The sequence below is a fragment of the Heptranchias perlo genome, chromosome 1 (genome assembly GCF_035084215.1).
Source record: "Heptranchias perlo isolate sHepPer1 chromosome 1, sHepPer1.hap1, whole genome shotgun sequence".
NCBI classification, from domain to species: domain Eukaryota; kingdom Metazoa; phylum Chordata; class Chondrichthyes; order Hexanchiformes; family Hexanchidae; genus Heptranchias; species Heptranchias perlo.
Genome location: NC_090325.1, coordinates 50,125,415 through 50,148,095, shown reverse-complemented (window position 1 = coordinate 50,148,095; position 22,681 = coordinate 50,125,415). Strand labels below are relative to the sequence as shown.

At 43.1% G+C, this 22,681-nt stretch overlaps 1 protein-coding gene across 5 annotated transcripts in view; it reads right to left on the bottom strand.

The window, feature by feature from the left end:
• Positions 1 to 10,748: 10,748 nt before the first annotated feature.
• The window catches only part of pdzd2 (PDZ domain containing 2), a 365,301-nt gene continuing 353,368 nt past the window's right edge, over positions 10,749 to 22,681 (bottom strand). For 4 of the 5 annotated variants that reach the window (XM_067984873.1, XM_067984901.1, XM_067984892.1 and 1 more), the window contains 2 exons: positions 20,428 to 20,562; positions 10,749 to 15,414 (listed from right to left, as the gene is read on the bottom strand). In XM_067984873.1, coding sequence (XP_067840974.1) covers positions 15,251 to 15,414; positions 20,428 to 20,562 — 299 coding nt within the window. In that variant the 3' untranslated portion in view covers positions 10,749 to 15,250. The remainder of the gene's footprint in view (positions 15,415 to 20,427; positions 20,563 to 22,681) is intronic. The other variant, XM_067984884.1, reaches the window with a different exon arrangement.

Sequence of the window (22,681 nt, the reverse complement as noted above, 5' to 3'; positions counted from 1 at the left end):
TAGCGATGCCCAATTTCTTTAACAATTTTTGACGGTGGCCTTTGCTTCCAAATTGGTGCTGTGGCTGCAGGAATCTCATTTAGATATAAATCAGAGGCCTAAAGAGCCTAGTCACTCGTTTGCTGGTTCCTGGCCCACTTTGTGCCCACTGTCCGCACTGGGCGTGCTGCACGCAACAAAGGCATGGTAGGTCTTAGGCCTCCACACCTAATTCTCCAGGGAGACATAGAATGTATAGCACAGAAACAGGTCATTCGGCCCAACTGGTCCATGCCGGTGAGATATCCCCCATTGCTCCACAGGCTCGTAAATTTCTATTTTTATCTCTCCTTCCTGCCTAGTAGAAAGGCTTGCTCTCTTATCAGTATGTTGACTGCACTAGTTGGCCACTTGCCAGCACAGCAGATCTTTAACATGTGACCCACTGAAATTCAGCTTTGCATAGCTCAGGGATCACTTTGAAACCCTGGGGTAAATTTTAACCCTGAAGAACGGGTGGGTTTGGGTGGGGGTGGGCAGTGAAAATGTTAAAAGCTGGTAGCGGGAACGAATCCACCATTGAACAAACCATAGGACTGCTCAAGATGCTCTTCAGGTGCCTGGATCGATCTGTGAGAGCCCTTTGGTACGCACTAGTGCGGGTGTGTAGAATAATAGCCATGTGTTGCGTCCTGCACAACATCGCTCAACAGAGAGGGTTACCGATGGATGAGGTCCCATGCGTTCGTGAAGCAGCCGCACCTGCCATCAACATTGAAGAAGACAAGGAGGAGGAGGAGGAGAATGACGATGGGCAAACTATCGGCAGAGCAGTGGCTCACCTGGCTGCATGTAATGCTAGGGAGTCACTCATATTTGATTGATATTCATAGGGAAGTCTGCAAAGTGAAGATAGTCAAGTACTCAGACCACCTGGGATGATGACCAGCAACACCAGCACCCCCCACCACCACCCCTCAGTTGCACAAAACAGTCCTACAACCACACATACACCCATTTTAAATGCGCCCAATGGGTGGCTTCAAGGCTCGCCGTTCGTGATGAAGCACATGAAAGGGCGCTTTCATAAAAGCGACTCAAGAATAGGAAAGACATGGCAGTGGTCGTGAGAATCATAACATTTAATGTGCATTTAACCAAAAACAAATATAAACGAAGAACGTGACATTTTGCCAGACACCTTGTGCATACCCTTGATGATTACAAAACCTTAGACTTCCTCTTCCTCGGCCATCTGGACAGGAGGCAGCATTGCAGATACTGTTTGTGGGGGGGGGGGGGTCATGGGATGAGGCGTGGGAGCGCTTTGAGTGGGGTCCCCACTTCCATATCCCCTTTCGCCATCATCCCTCTCCTGAGCCAGGACCACATCACTCCTACCACTTTGCTGGACAACACTTTGGAGGACATGTGTGATGACTTGTAAGGCCAGTGCTAATTTTTCTGTCTGCCTGTTTAAGGCGGCAGAATGCTGTACACCGAGTCCCCACGGCCATTGCCAGGGCCTGAACAGACTCATGTGTGAGTCGTGCATGAAGCGCAATGGAGGATGTTGTTCCCTCCATCGCACACATTCCAGCACGTACCTGCATCACCAGTCCACTAATGCTGGAGGTGGACTCCTCCATCCTCTGTGTTAATGTGGAGACTGAGCATGGCAAGTCTTCCAGTACGTCGTAAAGGTGCATCTGCACCTCTATCAATCTCCTTGTCAAGGATGGCCCCCGGAGTTCAGCATCTGTGCTCAGCTGAGCAGAGCCTGGAGAAGAGTGCGTCCACTGTCATGGACTCTCCACAGCTGCCCCTGCCGCCAGTGTCTGCTCGTGCTCACTTGTGTGTGGGACTCACCAGGTAACAACCCAACTACCTCTCTAATAGGACCCACCAAAATGTGAGTATCTGCGCTGGTGCATGGCTCACTATAATGTGACGGTGCACCCTCAGAGGCATGACCCGCGTCCTCACTCCTCGAAGGCCCTGGGAGAGAATATACAGTAATATTAAGAATCATTGCAGAAGTAATGTTGCTATGAGTATACTGAGGTGTGCAACAGGTCAATTATTGATAACATCAATTCATGTTGTGTGCGAGGGATGTTAAAGTTCTGTCATCAGACATTTGCGGGGTGCCAGTTTCGGCATCCCCGACAGCCAGGCACTCCATCGTCTGGCTGATTTCCAAGGCCGCCTCCTCAGCCTCTGTAAGGGCCACTATTTGTTGAGGCCCCCCCTCCAGTCCAACTTCTCTCCCTTGCATTTTGCGCTCTCTTCTCCTACATGGGGAGAAAGTACAGACACGTGAGTGAGTGAAGGTGACGGGGTCACCCGATGGATGCATTGCTCTGGGTCAGGCTGACAATGAAAGAGATGCATCATAGGGTGATTATCAGACAGATTGAGCACATTGCATCAGGATTGGGGTGAGTGGGAGAGGTGGGTGCACAAGTGGGGAGGTGAAGAAGTGCACAGAAAGTGAAAGTGACTTAACACTGAGCCTTAAGTGGGTATGAGGAGTGATGTGATGGAATAGGCTTTGCAGGGCAGTGTGTGTGTGTGTGTGTGTGTGTGTGGAGGAGGTAATGTTCACCACAGAATGCAGGTGAATCAGTAACTGTACTCACTTTTCCTGACCTGGTTCTGCCACCTCCATCCACGCCTTCTTGGTGGCAGAACCAGGTTTCTTCCACCTGTTACCTGGGTAAAACAACTCCCTCCTGTTTCTCACAGCAGCCAGTGGTATCTCCAGGGAGGCGTCCGAGAACCTGGGTGCTGCTTTTCCTCTATGTCGTTCCATTATGCTGTTTACTCCTTTCTCCTTCAAAATGCATTGTTGCATTGGCCATTTAAATAGTGGGCTTTCAATCACGACATGCGGGTGCGCAGTGCGCCCGCTGCGCAGCTTGAAGACCCATAACCCAGAAGTTGAATTAAGTGGCCTTCAATTGAGTCGCAATCGCTTGAGAACATGCACAAAATTTTTTTCTCGGTCTCCCATCCGCTTATTGACTCCCCCTGTTGGGATCCCACATCATTGTTAAAATTTACCCCCCTGTCTCTGTGCCGGATTTATTTAGATACTATAAAACCATAGAATTATTGAGGCTTTCAGTACATTAGACTCACTGTGCCTATGAAAGCTCATTGCTAGATCAAGGTCAGGAACCATGATTATAACTTTAAAAGGGCTAAATTTGATGAAATGGGGGAACAACTAAAACAAAGAATCTTCGCCAATTTATTTAACAACCTTCAGTAGATGGCAAATGGAACACCTTTAAAGGTGTAAGGAAAGGGTTAATCAGACTGTTCTGAAGTCCACTAATGTTATGGTGCTATTGATTTCCCTTTAAATTGTAGTAATATCAGCCTTTAACCGTTGCTTATTAAGCAGGAAAGTACAGGCACAGGCATGATGGACTGAATGGCCTCCTCCTGTACTGTACCTACTATGAAGTTAATTTTAATGCAGTGAACTGTTGAACCAAGGCTGACACTACAGCAATAGTCAGTCTGATCACTTCAGTAAACTTAATTAAAGACATGCCACTACATACTGATTCCTAAAGTTTCAGAGAACCTTAATCATTTGATAAGGAGTGCAAGAAAACAGTTAGTTCTGCAAAAGGAAAACATCTGGGTATACGTCGTCCTTTTAATTCGGGATTATGTAGAATCAGGAGATTGACTGGTACTGAATGATACCGAATCAAAGACAGACTTACAATTAAAGGTTTCACTTGGTGGAATAGCAATTATATGTAACAAGAACAAAAATATTGATAAGATAACAAAGTAAGGGATTTATACTGATTTTGTTAGCACAGTGGAAAAAGAGTAAGGAAAAGTAAAATTATTGATAAGGGACAAGATCATTAAATTCTTTCATGGAGTTGTGTTTTAACTTTTGTATAATCATGTATTGCAGACGTTTGTGGATTGTGCAGAGGGAGTGAGAGAAATGTATAAAAAGTGGTGGTTTGTAATGAGTATTTGGATTTGCAAAGCCTAAGATACTGAGCTCAGAACTGTAACATGTTAGAATTCTCAATCAGACCATCATCATGTGCAGTTGTAAGTATGACTTTTTCAGAGCATGTTTAAGCACTATGACATGTACTGTATGCTTAATAAATCTATGACACTTGACCTCAATGTTCAAGAACCTAATTGAAAACATTACACCAACAAAGGTACAATGATGAGCATACAGGATAAATACATTCCCAAAACCAACAAGCTCTGATCAAGCAAATGTGGCCCTAAATGGATTAACAAATTAAAAGTGAGGAGAGGAAAAATGGCCTGAACTAAACCAGCAGGGAAAATAGAGAAGAGACTCACTCCCCACCAGTACACAAGTGACTGAATTTAAGAGTGTAGGGTCTTTCTGAATAGGTGAAGTAAGATGGGTCAAATGGTCTTGTCATCCGTATGTATCTTGTAATCTTGTGACTGATTGTATGCTAAAAATTGTTGGCCACATTTTCCCTTATGGAATGATGTGGTGCTTTTCAGCTGAACCTTGTTGAAAAAATGCTTTGATTTGTTTTTCTTTTATTTCCTTTTGACCCCAACCCTATTTGATTGAAATAAATTATACTTAGCCTAATAACAGGCAGTTGGCAGAGGAGTAACCACATACAAAGAGCTTGACGAGCAATTCCAGGACTTGGTGCCGTGGTGTTTTTTTAGCCCAAGCTAAAAAAAAATGGGGAGAGGGAAGCATGACCCCTGAATCCTCTTGTGGTTACACTATAAGTAGTCACTATGCTTCTCCTCTACTTTTAATACACACCAGGCACAGGGGAACAGGATGTGGATAAATTCATCTGTATTACAGCAATCATTAATCAAATTCAATTGGGGACCAACAACTCAGTAGTTGTTAAGCAATTCTCATATCACAAACAAAGCCCATTACCCGTTGCACCCTCAGCTCTAACACTAATTACAAGCAGCTCACGGATTTCTTTGTCTCATTCTGTTTGAATCCTTTCATTTTAGTTTCAATCCTGCGTGCAGTCCTGAGAACACTCTGGTCAAAGTCACCAATGATATCATCTACAACTGAAACAATGGCACTTTGCCCCTCCTTGTGCACTCTGTAGAGTTCAACACAGTCAATCACGCCATCCTTCTTCACCACCTCTCTTCTGTTGTCCATCTCAGTAGAACTCCCTTGTGTCGTACCGTCCCAAAGTAGCCATCACCAGAAATAGCTTTCCCTCCAGCTCCTGTCCTGTCACCTCTGGAATTCTCCAATGATTCAATCCTACCACTCTCTCTGCATGCTGTCCCTCTATAACACCACCTGTAAATTGGGCACCAGCTTCCACATGATCACTGCCAACGCCCATCTCTACCTCTCCACAACTTCCCTTGACCCGATGAGCATCTCCATGCTGTCAGATTGCCCGTCTGACAAAGTTGTGGATGAGCCAGAATTTCCTACAACTAAACACTAGGAAAACTGAAGCCATTGTTTTCAGGCTACACCAAAAATTTCACACCCTTGCCATTGACTCCATTCCCCTCTCTGGTTGCTGGCTAAGATTGAATCAACATTGGCACACTGTTGGAGCTGAGATTTAAACCCCACATCCTAGCCACTGCCAAGACTGCTTAATTACACTTCCATCATTTCCTGGCTCAGCTCTATCTTATCCTATTGCCATCGGAACGCTTATCATCACCTTCATCATCTCTAGATGCGACTTCTCCAATGTCTTGCTTGACAGCCTCCTGACCTTTGCATCCATAAACTTTAAATTGTTGGAAACCCCACTGCTCGCATCCTATCCTGCACTAAACCAAAACCTTCCTCTTGGAAGGCACTTGTAGTGTGTATTTTAGTTTGGTGGCATTGGGCTGGCTCAGAGATATTCCGCTGGTCTATTTGAAATAGTCCTGCACTAAACGCCACTCACTCATCGCCTCCTCACTGATCCAAATTGGCTTTTGGTCACTCAACAAATCAGATTCAAAGTTCACATCCTTATCTAACCTCATTTCAGCATATCTCTGCAACCTTTTCCAGCTTTACAATCTCCCTTGTCCTCTGCTCCTCTGACTTTTGCCTACTGTGCATGCCCCTCTCCCCCTGCCCTACCTTTCACGGTAGTACCTTCTGGCACCTCCGTTTGGAAGTCTTGCCTCACCATCCCTCCATCCTCACCTTTAAAAAGCTGCCAAAAATATTTATTTGACTCAGCTTTTGGTCACATCTCCTTCTGTAAAGGTTCAAGGATTGCTTCTGTTCCCCTCATTTTTCTGTGTTAAAGGTGCTACATAAATGCAAGTTGTTGTGTATTAAATATATTTGACGCTGTTCTGAGAAACAATGGTCAGGATCTGGAGAGGAAAAAATGAAAGATTAGAAAATGAGCAATGCTATTACAGCAAAACAAGAGGAATTCCCATCTTTGCTAATACTGACGCGATGAGTTATTCCTTGAAAGGGCAGTGTTTACAAGAAGGAACCTCACACACACACACACAGTTCCAACCCAATGACTTTATCCCTATCACCTGTGCACCTATCAGGTCCCGCGAGGCTGGGAGGGGCTGTCTGGCGGGCTCTCTGTGCAGCTCAGCAGTCCCCGGGAGTGAGGGGAACAGTCAAGAATCTAGATCAAAGCCTTTACGAGGTAATCAGCTTCGACGCAAAGTTCCTTCGTGGGGTAAATGATTTTTTAAAAACGTAACGTTAAAATCGTCAGCAACTTTAGAGAAGTATTTCGTGTTAGTGACGGAGGGAGATTGATGGATGAGGCTTGGACCAGGTACAGACCCCTCTTAGCCCGGCCAAGTTGAGAAGTGAGTTGGAGAATGCGTTTCTCTTGCTGCTGCTGATGGAAAATAAAACATCTCAAATCTATAAAGGAGTGCGCACTGGAGCGGAGGAAAGTGGGAGATCTGTGGGACCTGAGACAGTTAATATTCAACACATTAATCAGGAAGTTGCCATATTCGACCTGAGCAAAACAACCAAAATAAAAATTAAAGGAACAATTTCTAACTGTCAGCCTTGGCTCAGTGACAGCACTCGTGTTTCTGAATCAGAAGGTTGTGGTTTCAAGTCCTACGCCAAAGATTTGATTACATAATCTAGGCTAAATTAGTGTTTTTTTAAATGGCTCTTCTTTGGAGGTTTAGACCTTGACTTTGGCTTGGAACCCCAGGTAGATCCCATCATATCCTGTTGACCATATTATGGGTCCCACTGAAGGCATAGGCCACAGAAACGCCCCAATGTTTGGAGTCCCTGCCCCTAGCCCTACACCCCCTTATCACGATGGCCTTGTCAGAGATGGGCAGAGGTCCCACCCCTCCCAAAGACCACGTGGACAATTCTCAATGTTGGGACCCAGCTTAGTTTCCTGCTTTTCTGGCATATTCTTGCCGAAGTTAAGGTGGGGGTTCACTGGAATAGCAGCAGATTTTTGGGTCTGTGACTCCCAGGGCTCCTTGGCACATGTACTTATGTGGCCCACGAAGACAAAAGCTTGGACACCTTTGCTGTAAGTGATTTGATACCACATTCTCTTTTCAAGCAGCAGGGTGGTGTTGTCTGGGGTGTTGGGCTGCTGCTTGGCTCTCTTTCCATTACTGTGGGAATTCAGAATATTTTGTCAATGTCCTTTTTTCAAGCCATACAGCTTCACAACAGGGGCTCTGAAAATCCATGGGACGCAATCCTGGCAGTTACATTGGTGCGCACCATCGGTGACCCTGCCAGATGTGGAGCATTCAGCAGGAGGGCCTCTAATTTGAGGCATAGAGCAGGCAGGCAGAAGTGTCACTATGGGCACATCTCTGTCACCTGCCTGCCTGTCACTGGAAAGGTTTCCCAGGACCCCAGCCATGTCCCCTATAGCCCCTTGTGTAAGGGTGCCAATCAAGATAAATGAGTTAAAAAAAATCTTTGCGGCTTCAGCCAACTTGCCTGGCCTGCCCTCGCGCCCCTCCAGCCTCCCTGGAGGGCCCACTTACATCTGTTTGGAGGTCGATTCTGCTCATCTCACTGGGCATACTGGCCTCCAGTGCTACCCTTTTCAAATTAGCCAGAGAACTCCTACCATATGGAATCTCCCCTCGTGGCGACACCCTGATGACATTTGCCCTCTCGGGCAGGTGGTGGTTCCTCTACTTAAGAGGCAGGCTGGAAAATCCCAGAAACACTGGAGGCCTGAGGCAACTGGATCCTGCCATACCTGCTCCTGAGAACGCTTGACTGAGGGGGGACGAGGTCTGATCCTGGGAGAAGCAATGAGAAACAGGTCCCAGTGTTAGGGTTGCCAACTCTGGTTGGAGGCCTTCCTGGAGTTTTATTATGTGATGCCTGATTGCACAACCTCTGATCATATGATATCTGGAAATGTTATTGTATTGAGTACCTTGCTCATAGTTTCGCATTAACAGCTATTATGCAAGAAGTTCCAAGAATCAAGAGGCCACCCTTGAACAGGCAAAGAGGGAAAACCGAGGGAGGGGAAGTGGGAAAACCAAAGGTGGGGGAGGAATTTGCAGAGGTACTGGCCAATCATCCTTAGATGTGGGGGTGGTGCCAGAGATCTGGAGAATTGCAAATGTTACACACCCTTGTTCAAAAAAGGGTGTAAGGATAAACCCAGCAACTACAGGCCAGTCAGTTTAACCTCGGTGCAGAAACTTTTAGGAACGATAATCCGGGACAAAGTTAATAGTCACTTGGACAAGTGTGGATTAATTAAGGAAAGCCAGCACGGATTTGTTAAAGGCAAATCATGTTTAACGAACTTGATTGAATTTTTCGATGACCTAACAGAGAGGGTCGATGAGGGCAAAGTGGTTGACATGGTGTATATGGACTTCCAAATGGCGTTTGATAAAGTGCCGCATACTAGGCTTGTCGTCAAAGTTGAAGCCTGTGGAATAAAAGGGGCAGTGGCAGCATGGATACGAAATTGGCTAAGTGACAGGAAACAGAGAGTAGAGGTGAACAGTTGTTTTTTGGACTGGAGGGATGTATAGAGTGGTATTCCTCAGGGGTCGGTACTAGGACCACTGCTTTTCTTGATATGTATTAATGACTTGGACTTGGGTGTACAGGGTACAATTTCAAAATTTGCAGATGACACAAAACTTGGAAGTGTAGTGAACAGTGAGGAGGATAGTGATAGACTTCAAGAGGACATAGACAGGCTGGTGGAATGGGCGCACACGTGGCAGATGAAACTGAACGCAGAAAAGTGATACATCTTGGTAGGAAGAACGAGGAGAGGCAATGTAAACTAAAGGATACAATTCTAAAAGGGGTACAGGAACAGAGCGATCTGGGGGTATATGTGCACAGATCTTTGAAGGCGGCAGGGCAGGTTGATAAAACGGTTAAAAAAGCATACGGGATCCTGGGCTTTATAAATAAAAAGAGGCATAGAGTACAAAAGCAAGGAAGTTATGATGAACCATTATAAAACACTGGTTCAGCAACAACTGGAGTATTGTGTCCAGTTCCGGACACCACATTTTCAGAAGGATGTGAAGGCCTTAGAGAGGATGCATAAGAGATTTACTAGAATGGTTCCAGGGATGAAGGACTTCAGTTACATGGATAGACTGGAGAAGCTGAGGTTGTTTCCTTACAGCAGAGAAGGTTGAGAGGAGATTTGATAGAGGTATTCAAAATCATGAAGAGTCGAGACAGAGTAGATAGAGAGAAACTGTTCCCATTGGCGGAGGGATCAAGAACCAGAGGACATAGATTTAAGGTGATTGGTAAAAGAACCAAAGGCGACACGAGGGAAAAACCTTTTTACACAGCGAGTGGTTATGATCTGGAATGCACTGCCTGAGGGGGTGGTGGAGGCAGATTCAATCATGGCTTTCAAAAGGGAATTGGATAAGTACTTGAAGGGAAAAAATTTGCAGGGCTACGGGGATAGGGCAGGGGAGTGGGACTAGCTGGATTGCTTTTGCAGAGAGCTGGCATGGATTTGATGGCCAAATGGCCTCCCTCCGTGCTGTAACCTTTCTATGATTCTATGAATTTGCAGAGGGGAAACCAGAGATGGGAGAAACTTTGATTCCATCAGTAACTAAAAGTAACTCACTGAAATTACATTGACAACTAATAGTAATACTGGTAACACTCAGATTATACTCATAACCAACAGTAAAACAATAACTCACTGATAATCTATAAGTAACTGGTAGTAATAGGTCTAACTCCCTGATAGTCTACCTTTAACTAGTAGTAATCCTATAACCCGCTGATATTCACTCAAACTACAACCAGAATCCCCCTGCACTGCACAATGTACGGTCAGGCTCCCCAGCCGATGACACTCTTAATAGGCCTGATCTCTCTCCCTATCTCCTTGGGCTCTGGTTTGGACTCTGATTCTGTGAGAAGGTGACAACTCTGAACAGGGAGCCTCAGACACAGCTCATCTGTACTTGGACTTCACACGTCAAAACTGGCCTGCACAGACCGACCTAAACCAAACTGAGAGATTGCACAGAGAGCAGCGGGCTCAGTGTTTGGTGCTCTTCTCACGGGTCACGTCGTCCTAAACTCAGCTCAATGCCAACATTTCTAAACAACTTCCGAGGCCCAGACTCAATAAAGGAGTGTTCCATGGAACGTCAGATATAACAGCACAGAAGGAGGCTATTTAACCCATTAGGCACTACAGCTAGTGGCTGGTAGAAGATGAGCACAGAGGAGAATCCATGAGGGTAGAGGACAAAGCAGAATAACCACAATATATGATTAGGATGCATTTTTATTTCATAAAATAATGTTTTGAATCACTATAAAACCTTGTTTACAGATTTTCTGGCTTTAAATAATGAGCGCAAAGCCACTTTAAAAAATATACAGTCCATCTTGTAGTATTGCACTCTTTTTTTCCCCCATATTTCTTGAAGGCATGTAAGACAACTGTTGGCAAAGCAGTCATACTCTTACACAAATAAGAAAAAATATTTTTACAACAGTATTTTACAGTTGGTTGCCCAACAAAATATTTCTTTTTGAAACAAAAGCAGGTTGATCTAAAATTCTAAATTCATCAGATGTTACCTTTAATTGATTTGTTCATTGATCATTCGGTACTTTTACAGATTTTAAGCGGAATCACTGAGAAGTGCACAGTTCAATATGTGCAAGTCGTAATGCTAGAATATGCTAATTTTATAGAACTGTGTTGCAATCTGTAATTCCAATGACTCTCTTTACATTACAACTAATAATTTTTTTTTAAAAAGTGAATTAATTACATGGCTGTGACCAAACAGATGCTGGCATTTAAACTCAAACAAAACATTGAAGATAAATAGGGATAGGATGGAGGTCTGAGGCTGTGAATGTTTTTATTTGTTGTACACTGTAAAATCTGGTGTTCAAGTCTGTTGATGTCTACATTAAGTTTTCCTAATGCAAACAAATAACCTATTGACGAGCCTCATATTACACTAGCAGGATTTCTAGGATATCCAGAGTAATAGGGGTGCAATTTAAACTGAGGTGGGATTTGTACACTAGGGGCTGACATTCCTGCCCTTGATAATTTTAGCAAAAAAAAAATCGACTTGAATAAAAAGTAATTTTGGTCACTGTGGTCATAAACCTCCCTCCCCTCCCACAAACACGGACAACATTATATTAAGTAATTCTTAAATATTTCAGGCAGAGAGGCAAACACTGATGAATATATTGTCCATGGCATCAGCTTTTTTAAACAGTCCATTTCAAACAGGGGTTTTTCAAATCAACAGCACATAATAGGGTAAACAGAACAACCAGTCTGGAATATGGAAGCTCTTAAACAGGATGTACCCTTCCAAGTTAAAGGGCTCGTATGAGATTACGGACAGAAAATTCCAAATTGAAAGTGCAACTGTTCAATCTGTACACTGATTTTTTTTTAGCATAATTTAATTTAAAAGGAAACTCATTTTCATTGATTTCTAACATATATCTTAGTTCATAACAATACACACATTTCCTCATCTGACCTTACTTCTCAGTCTTTGCTGAATCTAGTTTCTTGATTCTCTGTTGGGAGTAGTTTGTTCAGTGTCTGCATTTGGGTTGAGATGGGTTAAAATACAACAGTTTAAACATTATTTAGCTGTAGTACCTGCCTGTGAGAGCTAACTTGAATCAAAGACCGTGGATTTCGGAAAAGAAATTAGCCTTCAATGAGTTCAGCGATTTACTTTTTAGAAGCCCAGCTTACCTGTATTTATCCTGCTTTTAAGTGATCTATCTTTATCCTTAGTAAATGCACTGAGATGCATTCCTGCACGTGAGGGGCATTACATAAATGCAATTTGTAATTAATTACCATATTAGGAACATTCAAATATAGGGACAGGAGTAGGCCATACAGCTCCTCGAACCTCTTCTGCCATTCAACTAGATCATGGCTGATCTGTACCTCAGCTCCATTTAGAGAAGATCTTAATAACTTCAGCAGATCAGCAGAAACACTGCAGAAATGGTGGAAAGAGTTGGAATAACCTCTGCAGAAATTCCAGGTGGTTATATTTATGTGGTTTGGAATGGTATTTTCTCATTACTTGTTTGCTAACCCCTGGAATTCCCTACCTAAACCTCTCTCTCCTCCTTTAAGACGCTCCTTAAAACCTACCTCTTTGACCTGGCTTTTGGTCATCTGTCCCAATAGCTCTTTGTGTGGCTTGGTGTCAAATTCTTTCTGATAACGTTCCAACATTCCTGTGAAGCGCCTTGGGGCATTTTACTACTTAAAGGCACTATATAAATGCAAGTTGTTGTTTTGTTGCTGAATACACCTACGGAATTGTTGGAATTCCCTACCTAAGACCATTGTGGAAGCTCCATTACCCACAACAATAGCAGCAATTCAACAAGAAGGCTCAATAGGACAACAAGGGATCAGCAATAAATGTGGCCTTGCCAGTATTACCCACATCCCAAGAACAAATTAAAAAATCTTTGCTATCTGAATAATGTGATTTATAGTTCCCTCGCCAAAAATGTTTGCGATGACAAAGGATCTGGCACTACTGTTGGCTACATGGCTCCAGGTGCAGAGAAAATTAGGTGAATATTCAATTGGCTGTTGATGTTGAAGGGCTGCCTGCTTATGGATTCCTTTAGATCCACAAGTTGTTGTGGAATTGACTCACTAATGGATGAAATTGTACATGCGGTATTAGCTACGAATGATTAAGCTTTCATATGAGATTCCCTTTTCTACTATTTTAATGGAGGCATTAACCCATTTATTTTAATGTCTTTATGCATCGTATGCTAATAGCATGGAGCATGATTTCACCCTAAAGGTGGTATTTGCCTTTTCACCTTTCTCCACTTGAAGGTAGCTTGGAATCATTGATGTTTCTTCAGTCAGGCAGCTAGCATAGTTCATACTGTCGGTTTCTCCACAACCACCTCTTGATGCCACACTCTGATTAGCCAGTTTGAAGTAGGATTCGGGGAAAGGGTGATTGTGTCATATAATGCTAGTTTGAGCTCCATTTCCCCAATGAAGCATCCCAGGGTACAGCACCTAGATTCCTGATTTGAGAACTGCAGGACAAAAAATGTAGTGAAATTAGGCAGGCAGATTGGAGTGACAAGCAACTTGGGGCCTCAGTGCCCATGACCCAGTGGTAGGCTTTGCTCCTTAGACACTGGGACAGATTTTCGTCTTCAGCACCCAGGCATAATCTCGGCGGGGTCGAACACTAATCACGTTAACTGGACACAAGCTGCTGACAATATTTTGCCTATTGGAATAAATGGATGGAAGATTGTGATCAGCAGGTATGCAAATTTGCAATAAATACTTCCGTCCCACCAAGTTCTTATGCCTGAGTGCTGAAGAGGAAAATGATAGACAGCCCCACATGCACTTAAATGCAGACACTGAAAAACTAATGTTAATAAGGGGAGGGGGGTACAAACTAATATTATTATAGAACAGCTCCACATAATTACTGCTAACGCATGATGTTTTCTTTACATGGAGAGACACTAATGAGGGAACCCTGATATTTGGAATGCGACTGCTGGAAGTTGTTAACTTACCTGGCGAATGAGAAGGATATATGCTCATATATCCAAGGTTCGGTAGCTACAATGATTGGGGAAGATTGGGTTGTAGAGAGACAAGCAGTGCCTGTAAGCTTCATACTTCCAACTGGTGGAACTACAGTTCGATGGGTTACGTGTATGTCCATGCTATGGTCAAGAGAATTTTGGAATGTCACTCGTTAGTAGTTCCGGTACCTGCTGCCTACGTAACCAAGTCTCAAACTTGCACTTGTCAGATGTTTAATAACCAACTAGTGACTATTGTCCTTCGGGTGGGAGGAAGTATACAGAATCTCTTTGGGATTGAGAGTCCTGAAAAATAATGTGCCTGGCAATGAAAGATTGGAACCAATTCAACCGACTGTGACAACTCTGTAATCTGATACCTAAGCCAAGCAGATCTGCAGTATTCCAGGATACAGGTGATGATTGACCAGCCAGTCTGGCTCATCAATGGGATCTGGAATGATAGACCTGTCACAAAGGTTGTAATTCTGCCTTCCTAGGTTTAGGTAACCCTACATGCCAACACCCTAACTGATAGGATGGTCCTAGTTGGACAAACAGCAGGAAGTGTCCCAGTGATCTGTTAGTAAACGGCACAGTTTTAGCTAGTTAAACACCAGCAGTACATCTGTGCATATTTGAGAATCCCTAAGCTTTGGATTCTTGTCATTCTGCACCTAAGCTCTATGGAATTAGATAAATTGGATGAGTCTCTACAGAAAGAGCGAGCACTTCATTTCAGGCAATGGATTTCTCAGTAGCTTGATTTGGTGATCCTTAAGCACGATAACGAGTTTGTGTGCATGTCAGTGCTAAGCTGACCAAAAAATACAAGTAAGTCCTTAGTGTTGGATTATTTGAACATGATTTGAACTCCCTTGAATGCTCTGAACTACAAAGAAAGAACCTGAGAAGACTCTTTTCTCTAACCTTTTCTTATAACAATTATAAAGCGGATTTACTTGTAATGTAAAGGCCTCTTACTCTGGAAGATTCACAATTCTGCTATAATCCACCTTGTGTTATTTTCCCAACTATCATTCCTTCAAGGAAAAAGTTAGTACAGGTAATTTTGATGGGATTTGAAAAAACTACCAAAAAGTCCTGGGTTACCGCGTCGTTTTGGCACAGTGATATTATCGGTTATGCTCTAATGCATCAATAAAACCTCAGTCATTAAACAGTTTTAATTTTCCGAATCAGTAACTGGACAGGTCCTTCAGGAATAGACTTGATGATGTTCCAAGCATCATAATGCATGAGGCCGTACAGGAACTTGCCATTGATTGCAAGCAGTTCATCCCCAACATCGATCATTCCAGACTGTTCAGAAGCACCACCTGTAAGGGTTACACCAGTTAAAATATAATGTGAATAATTCCATGGAATTCAGTGCTAGTGAGAGGCTTGATGGGCCAAATGGTCTACTCCTGTTTCTATGAAAGTGATTACTTTTAAAGGGCTTTGGTCTTTTTGCTGTGAAAGCAGAGCAGACAGAACAGGGACACAACACTTTCATTATGATTGTATGCTGTCCTTCGATATGACAGAACATATAAGACTTAAGATAGAACTGTAAGAGGAGAACACTGATATGCAAATCTTGTCATATATTTGCCAAGAACCTCAATGATTTTGACTGAAAAATGTAACCTATTTTGTATTCTTAAAAATAAACAGTTTCATGTGATCAGACTTACTCTTTTTGATCATAACTCACATTCCTGACAGTTCCCTTATCTTGACAATAATGTTGTTGAAACCAAACATTAAGTGAGAGCTGGAATTCTCTTCTTTGGGGTGGAACTCCAGTGGGACAGGACTTTCTGTCCACCATTCTGTATCCAGCCAAGTCCCACCCCATTTTCCTAGGTCTGAGCTTTGTAAGTATAAACGGCTGGTTCCCAGCAGGATTTCCGCCACCTAGAGGGAGCCAATCATTGCAAAGGAGGAGAGTGCCAGGGATGCCGCTGTAGCACCAGAAGGTCTGGTGACAAACCTAGAAGGGGCAGAAGTGCACCGCTGATCAGAAGCACTGAAGGCCAAGAACAGGATCTTCAACAAGTAGCAAGAGCCAAGACCGTGGCACCACGAGTGACTCAGCTGCACAGAAGGGGAGGAAAAAGAATGGGAGAGCAATAGTGATAGGGCAAAGAGAGGGCATGAAAAAATATTAGCTAGTAAGATTAAAGAAAACCCAAAGACGTTTTATCAGTACATTAGGAACAAGAGGATAGCTAAGGAAAAGGTGGGACCTATCAAGGATGATAAGGGTAACTTGCGTGTAGAAGCAGAGGATGTGCGTAGGGTTTTAAATGAATATTTTGTCTCCGTATTCACAAAGGAAAGGGATGATCCAGATGTAGTAGTTAAAGAGGAGAGGTGTGAAGTATTGGATAAGGTAAACATAACAAGAGAGGAAGTACTAGAGGGACTGGAATCCTTGAAAGTTGATAAGTCACCAGGGCCGGATGGATTGTTTCCTGGGCTATTGAAGGAAGCCAGGGAGGAAATAGCGGATGCTCTGAGGATCATTTTGTAATCCTCACTAGATACAGGGGAGGTACCGGGGGACTGGAAGACTGCAAGTGTTTAAAATTGTTTAAAAAGGATACGAGGGAAAGGCCGAACAATTATAGACCGGTCAGTCTTACCTCGGTGGTGGGCAAACTATTAGAATCAATACTGAGAGATAGGATAAACTGTCACTTGGAAAGGCATGGTTTAATCAGGGATAGTCAGCATGGATTTGTTCAGGGAAGGTCTTGCCTTAAAAATCTGATTGAATTCTTTGAGGAAGTGACAAGGAGGATTGATGAGGGTAGTACAGTGGATACTGTCAACATGGATTTTAGTAAGGCATTTGACAAGGTCCCACATGGCAGACTGGTCAGAAAGGTAAAAGCCCATGGGATACAGGGAAATGTGGTGAATTGGATCCAAAATTGGCTCAGTAACAGGAAACAAAGGGTAAAAGTCGATGAATGTCTTTGCGAATGGAAATCCGTTTCCAGTGGTACATTACAGGGCTCAGTGTTGGGTCCCTTGCTGTTTGTGGTATATATTAATGATTTAGACTTGAATGTAGGGGGCATGATTGGCAAATTTGCAGACGACACAAAAATTGGCCGTGTAGTTGATAGTGAAGAGGGTAGCTGTAGACTCCAAGAAGATATCAGTGGGTTGGTGGAGTGGGCGGAAAAGTGGCAAATGGAGTTCAACCTGGAGAAGTGTGAGGTAATGCACTTAGGAAGGGCAAACAGTAAAAGGGAATACGCAGTAAACGGGAATATATTGAGAGGGGTAGAGGATATGAGAGACCTTGGAGTGCATGTGCACAGGTCCCTGAAGGTTGCAGTACAGGTCGATAAGGTTGTGAAGAAGGCATACGGAATGCCTTCTTCACAACCTTATCGACCTGTACTGCAATTAGCCGAGGTATAAAATACAAAAGCAGGGATGTAATGATGGAACTGTATAAAATGCTGGTAAGGCCACAGCTGGAGTATTGTGCGCAGTTCTGGTCACCACATTACAGGAAGGACCTAATTGCTCTGGAGAGAGTGCAGAGAAGATTGATAAGAATGTTGCCAGGGCTTGAAAATTGCAGCAACGAGGAGAGATTGGATAGACTGGGGTTGTTTTCCTTGGAGCAGAGGAGGCTGAGGGGAGACTTGATTCAGGTGCACAAAATTATGAGGGGTCCAGATAGAGTAGACAGGAAGTACCTATTTTCCATAGTGGAGAGATCAAGAACTGGAGGACATAGATTTAAGCTGATTGGCGGAAGGATTAGAGGGGACATGAGGGAAAACTTTTTTACCCAGAGGGTGGTGGGTGTGTGGAATTCGCTGCCCGAATTGGTGGTAGAGGCAAGGACTCTCAGCTCTTTTTAAAAAAAATACCTGGACCTGCACCTAAAGTGCTGTAAGCTGCAGGGCTACGGACCGGGTGCTGGAAGGTGGGATTAGAATGGGCACCTGGTTGTTCTTCGAGCCGGCGCGGACATGATGGGCCAAATGGCCCCCTTCTGTGCTGTATCTTTTCAATGGTTCTAGGTACGTGTTGGGGTGGAATGGAGTGAGAGGAGGCTACTACTGGGCTCTTGTGCTCTCTCTATCTCTCACATCAGGGCTATTAACATAATTTCCTGGGACCCATCGCCACCAACCCCATGGTGGCCCCAGGAAGTGGTGGTAACTGGGGAAGAAAGAATCAAAATCCACCAGGGAACTGCCCCCACCCCCCCCCCAACCATTTATGTGTAGCAGATGGGGAAGCAGCAGGCAGTGGCAGACCTAGTCATGGTGGGGTTGGGGATAAAGAGAAATTCTGATGGGGCAGTGAAGCAGCAAAGGCCCATTTTCCCACCATTTCCAATGTGGAAGAAAATCTCCCCGCCCCTCCCAAATTCTTATTTCAAATTTGTTCATAAGCAAAGGCCTTTACCATGGGATGGAGAGGAGCTCCATCTAGTGGCGTGGCTGACAATGCACAACTTGTACCCATTGATAAGAGGCTCTGGTTATATGTAGCCATGCCCATCCGACTGGGAGTTAAAAGAAGCACTTTGCTCCCTATGCTGTTGTGCCACCACAATTCTTGCCCTCCTAATAACATGGTGATGACATCACAGAATTAACAAGAGATGTCAGCAAACCAGGTGCACTTCATCCTCAGACTTAGAATAAATATGCCAATCCTAGTGCCAAGTTGGTGGAACTGGATTGCAGTACATACTGGATTGCACATTTTATTTAAAGGCTGACCTCGCTGGAGATCAGCTAATTTAAATAATTATAAGGTCAGCTCATGTAATTCAGAGTTTCCTGCAAAGATTGCACCTTCAGTCGAGAGCTTGCCTAATTTGGGGTGGGAGGGGGCACAGAAAATTTTGTGAAACTGCAGCACACAAAAGGCTACTGCTGGAACTTAGTGTTATGGTTACTTAAATGGAAGTAATAAAGGCTCAGCATTGACTTTAAAACAGCTAGCAGCCTTTGCAAAGGATGTATTGGGAAGGCAAAGAAATACGAACATATGAATTAACAGCAGGAGTAGGCCATTCGGCCCCTCGAGCCTGCTCTGCCATTTGATAAGATCATGGCTGATCTGATTGTGACCTCAACCCTACTTTCCCATCTACCTACTATAACCTTTGACTCCCTTGTAAATCAGGAATCTATCTAACTCAGCCTTAAAAATATTCATTGACCATGCCTCCACCGCTGTTTGGGGAAGGGAGTTCCACAGACTCAAATGACAGGCAAAAACAAAATGTGGAGACACAGAAGGGAATCTGTAGGCAAGTGACCGATCACTGAAACATGTGACTCCTTGTTTGATGGCTGGCGAAATGGATGTTCTGCTTCATGAGGTGGGCACAAGGAGGATTGCCCGAATTAGCACTGCAGAGCACCTTCCCCATGATGACAGCGAACCATATCTGGCAGGAGGTAATGGCCAGGCTCAATACTACACTACCTGCAGGACCTAGACAGATGCAGAAGACAGCACACTTAAAATAAACTGGCAAAGTAAGGCTACCCAGTAGTACTGTGTGTCAGGTAGATACTCCCCAAGAGTGCATGTCTATCAACATGTCCCACATTTACTGCTCACCCATATTAAGCTCTCACATAATGTTACATTTTCACTGTACCTCATACATACCCCATAACCTCAGCCAAGCTGTAACTTACAATTGAAAGCCTTGCTATTTTGTTCACAAAATCTGTATGATGAGCCCGTTTATTGTTTTATTGGTACAGTCCTGGGTACACATTTTAGTGAAGGAGAGAAGTTTAAACATTGTGAAAAATTCTAACATTTGAGACCCATTAAAATCTAGAATTCCAAGTACTTAATATAACATTAAAAAATTTATAATGATGGTCTATGAGGTCTGGTTTTCTGAGTTCACACTGCTGGCAGAGAGCCGAGCTTGGTAGCTGTGTATAAGGGGAAATAGCAAGTGTGCTGCCTCAATTTTCCATCCATTAAATTGGTGGATAGAAAATTGTGGGCAGTGAGCCCATGATTTCCCAATATGTGGAGCTGGGGGGGTGGGGGGTGGAAATGGAGTGAGGCTCATTGCCGGCAACAGCGAACTCTGAAAATAAGCCCTGTCACATACTTCTATTAATATAAATTAACATTGCTGGTGCCAGTTTGCACCTCAGATTCAGATTTGCAAGTGGTAGTAATAGCAGCTGCTAGTAATAGCTGTTTAATTCTGTACCAGCCCCTAGTCACAATTTAGTAGACGTTTTCAATTAACAGGCATTCTCTTTGCTTTGAATGCACTCAAAGGAAAGCTTCCTTTGAGCTGCATTCTTAGTGGGAGTATTTACCTTGAAATATTCGTTTAATATACAGGGGCCTGTCTCCATGGATTGAAGCCTTCCCACCATCTAGACTGAATCCTAGGCCAGCCGAGGACTTCAGCAGCTCTACAGTGATGGCCCCTCCAAGGTCCACATTCATGCCTGTAATAACCAAGACGAATGCAACTTAATCTGGTAACATGACACTTCATTTTTTTCCTGCCCAGTGTTGTATCTAGGATTTCAATAAAGTGTATTAGTGGCTGCGTGAAATTTTAATACTGTATTCATGTGAGCTGTGAAAAACACTAAGCAATACAATTGTAGAGTTTGTATCTGGATAAATCATTTTAATACACCATTTATAGTATGTGACTTCAGGGTGAGGTTTCTGCCTGCCTGTATAGGCCAGCAAAGCAGTTGTTCCATTACTGACATGTAGGATTTTCCCCTTACACTAGACAAGGTCTGTAGTCAAAAGTGTAAAGTTGTAAATGCAGCTTTTGAGCAACTGCGCATGAGCAGACCTTGTGCATGAAGAAAAGCAAATTCAGGACATAAAGAACTGGATTAAATTGAAAGAATTGCTTCCAGTGGTAAGTGGATATGTAACATAAATAGGGTATTATCTGTAGAACACTATGGTAAAGTGCTAGTGGCTCCAGGCCCGTCATTGGTGGTGGTAATGTTGGTTTAATTTCAGGTGATGAGTATCACAGAAGAAGGTACTGCAGCAGATTAAAGAAAGAACTTGCATTTATACAGCACTATACTTTTTGAAGTGTAACAACTGTTGTTAAGTGGATGAACATGGCAACTTGCACACAGCAAGATCTCACAAACAGCAAATGACTGAATGAATGACTAGATAATCTGTTTCTTGTGGGGGTGGTTGAGAGAGGAATGTTGATCAGGACATCAGGAGAACTCGTTGAGAAATAGTGCTGAGATGAGATTTTATTAGTCTATCTGAACAGATAGAGGCCACTTTGGTTTAAAATCAACCAAATATAAACTGGAAAAACTCAAGTGTTTTAGAATCAGAGTTGTTAAGCGTAGTCCATAACTGTTTTCTAACCCAGTGCGTCAAGGAGGTAACAAGAGCCAGTGCTCATCTTGACCTGATATTTATAAATGATCCAGATAATGTAGAGGAAATGGAAGTCATAGCACCTCCGGGAGACAGCAACCACAGAATCATAAAGTTTAGCACGATCTGAGTCAGAAATACCTAAGACTAGGAGCCAGATATAAAAATCTAAGAGGGCATAAGTTCAATGAAATGATGACAACTAATGCAAATCGATTGACAGAGATTGCTCAACAGTTTAGTGGAGGATAAGTGGAAGGTATAATGCTCAGCATGCAGGATACATACCAAAAATCAATAGCTCCAGACTAAATAGATGTGACCCAAAATCAATTAACATACAAATTCAAAATTATATCAAGAGGAAAAGGACCTGTACCAGTCTTGCAGAGAGAAAGGGGATGAAGTTCACTGGAATGAATATAATAAAATGAAGAAACAAGTTAAAAGACTTATCAGAAAGGCAAAGAGCAATCTGTTTAAAAAGAAAATGGCAGAGGCAAAGCATAGCAATAAATTTTTTTTTTAGTACCATAAAAGTAAGAGAAGATGTAAATGAAATTGAAACTGAGGATGAACACAATATAGTTAATATTCAGAATGATTACTTCCTCCAAGTATTCACGAGGGAAGGCATGAGTAACATGCTCATCACAAACAGGACGAGTCAAAGTAAAATCAGTGACTTTGATATAAATGAGATGGAACTCCTGGACAGGCTTAAATGGCTCAAAATAAATCACCAGAAATAGATGGTATTTATCCTAGTGTTGAAAGAGACTAGGAGATTGTTCGTGCAGCATTGAGAATCCATTATGAGGAATTCATTGGACACAATTAAGGTACCAGTAAATTGGAAACAGACCAATGCAGTGCCCATATTCAAAAAGGAGGAATAAAACAGACAGCAATTACAGACCTATTAGTCTCAATTCCAATCCTTGTAAAATAATAAATTAGATTATTAGGAGTAAATTTGAGGGGTTTCTGTACAACAATAACATAGTAAACAGTAACCAACATGGATTTACAAGGGGAAGATCATACCTAACCAACCTCCTTAACTTCTTTGAGGAAATATCCCAGGTGATTGTGATAACCTCTATGACATTGTACCTTGACTTCCAAAAGGAATTTGATAAAGTCCCATAAGAAAGGCTATTAGTTAAACTTAAAGCTGTGGGAATGCAG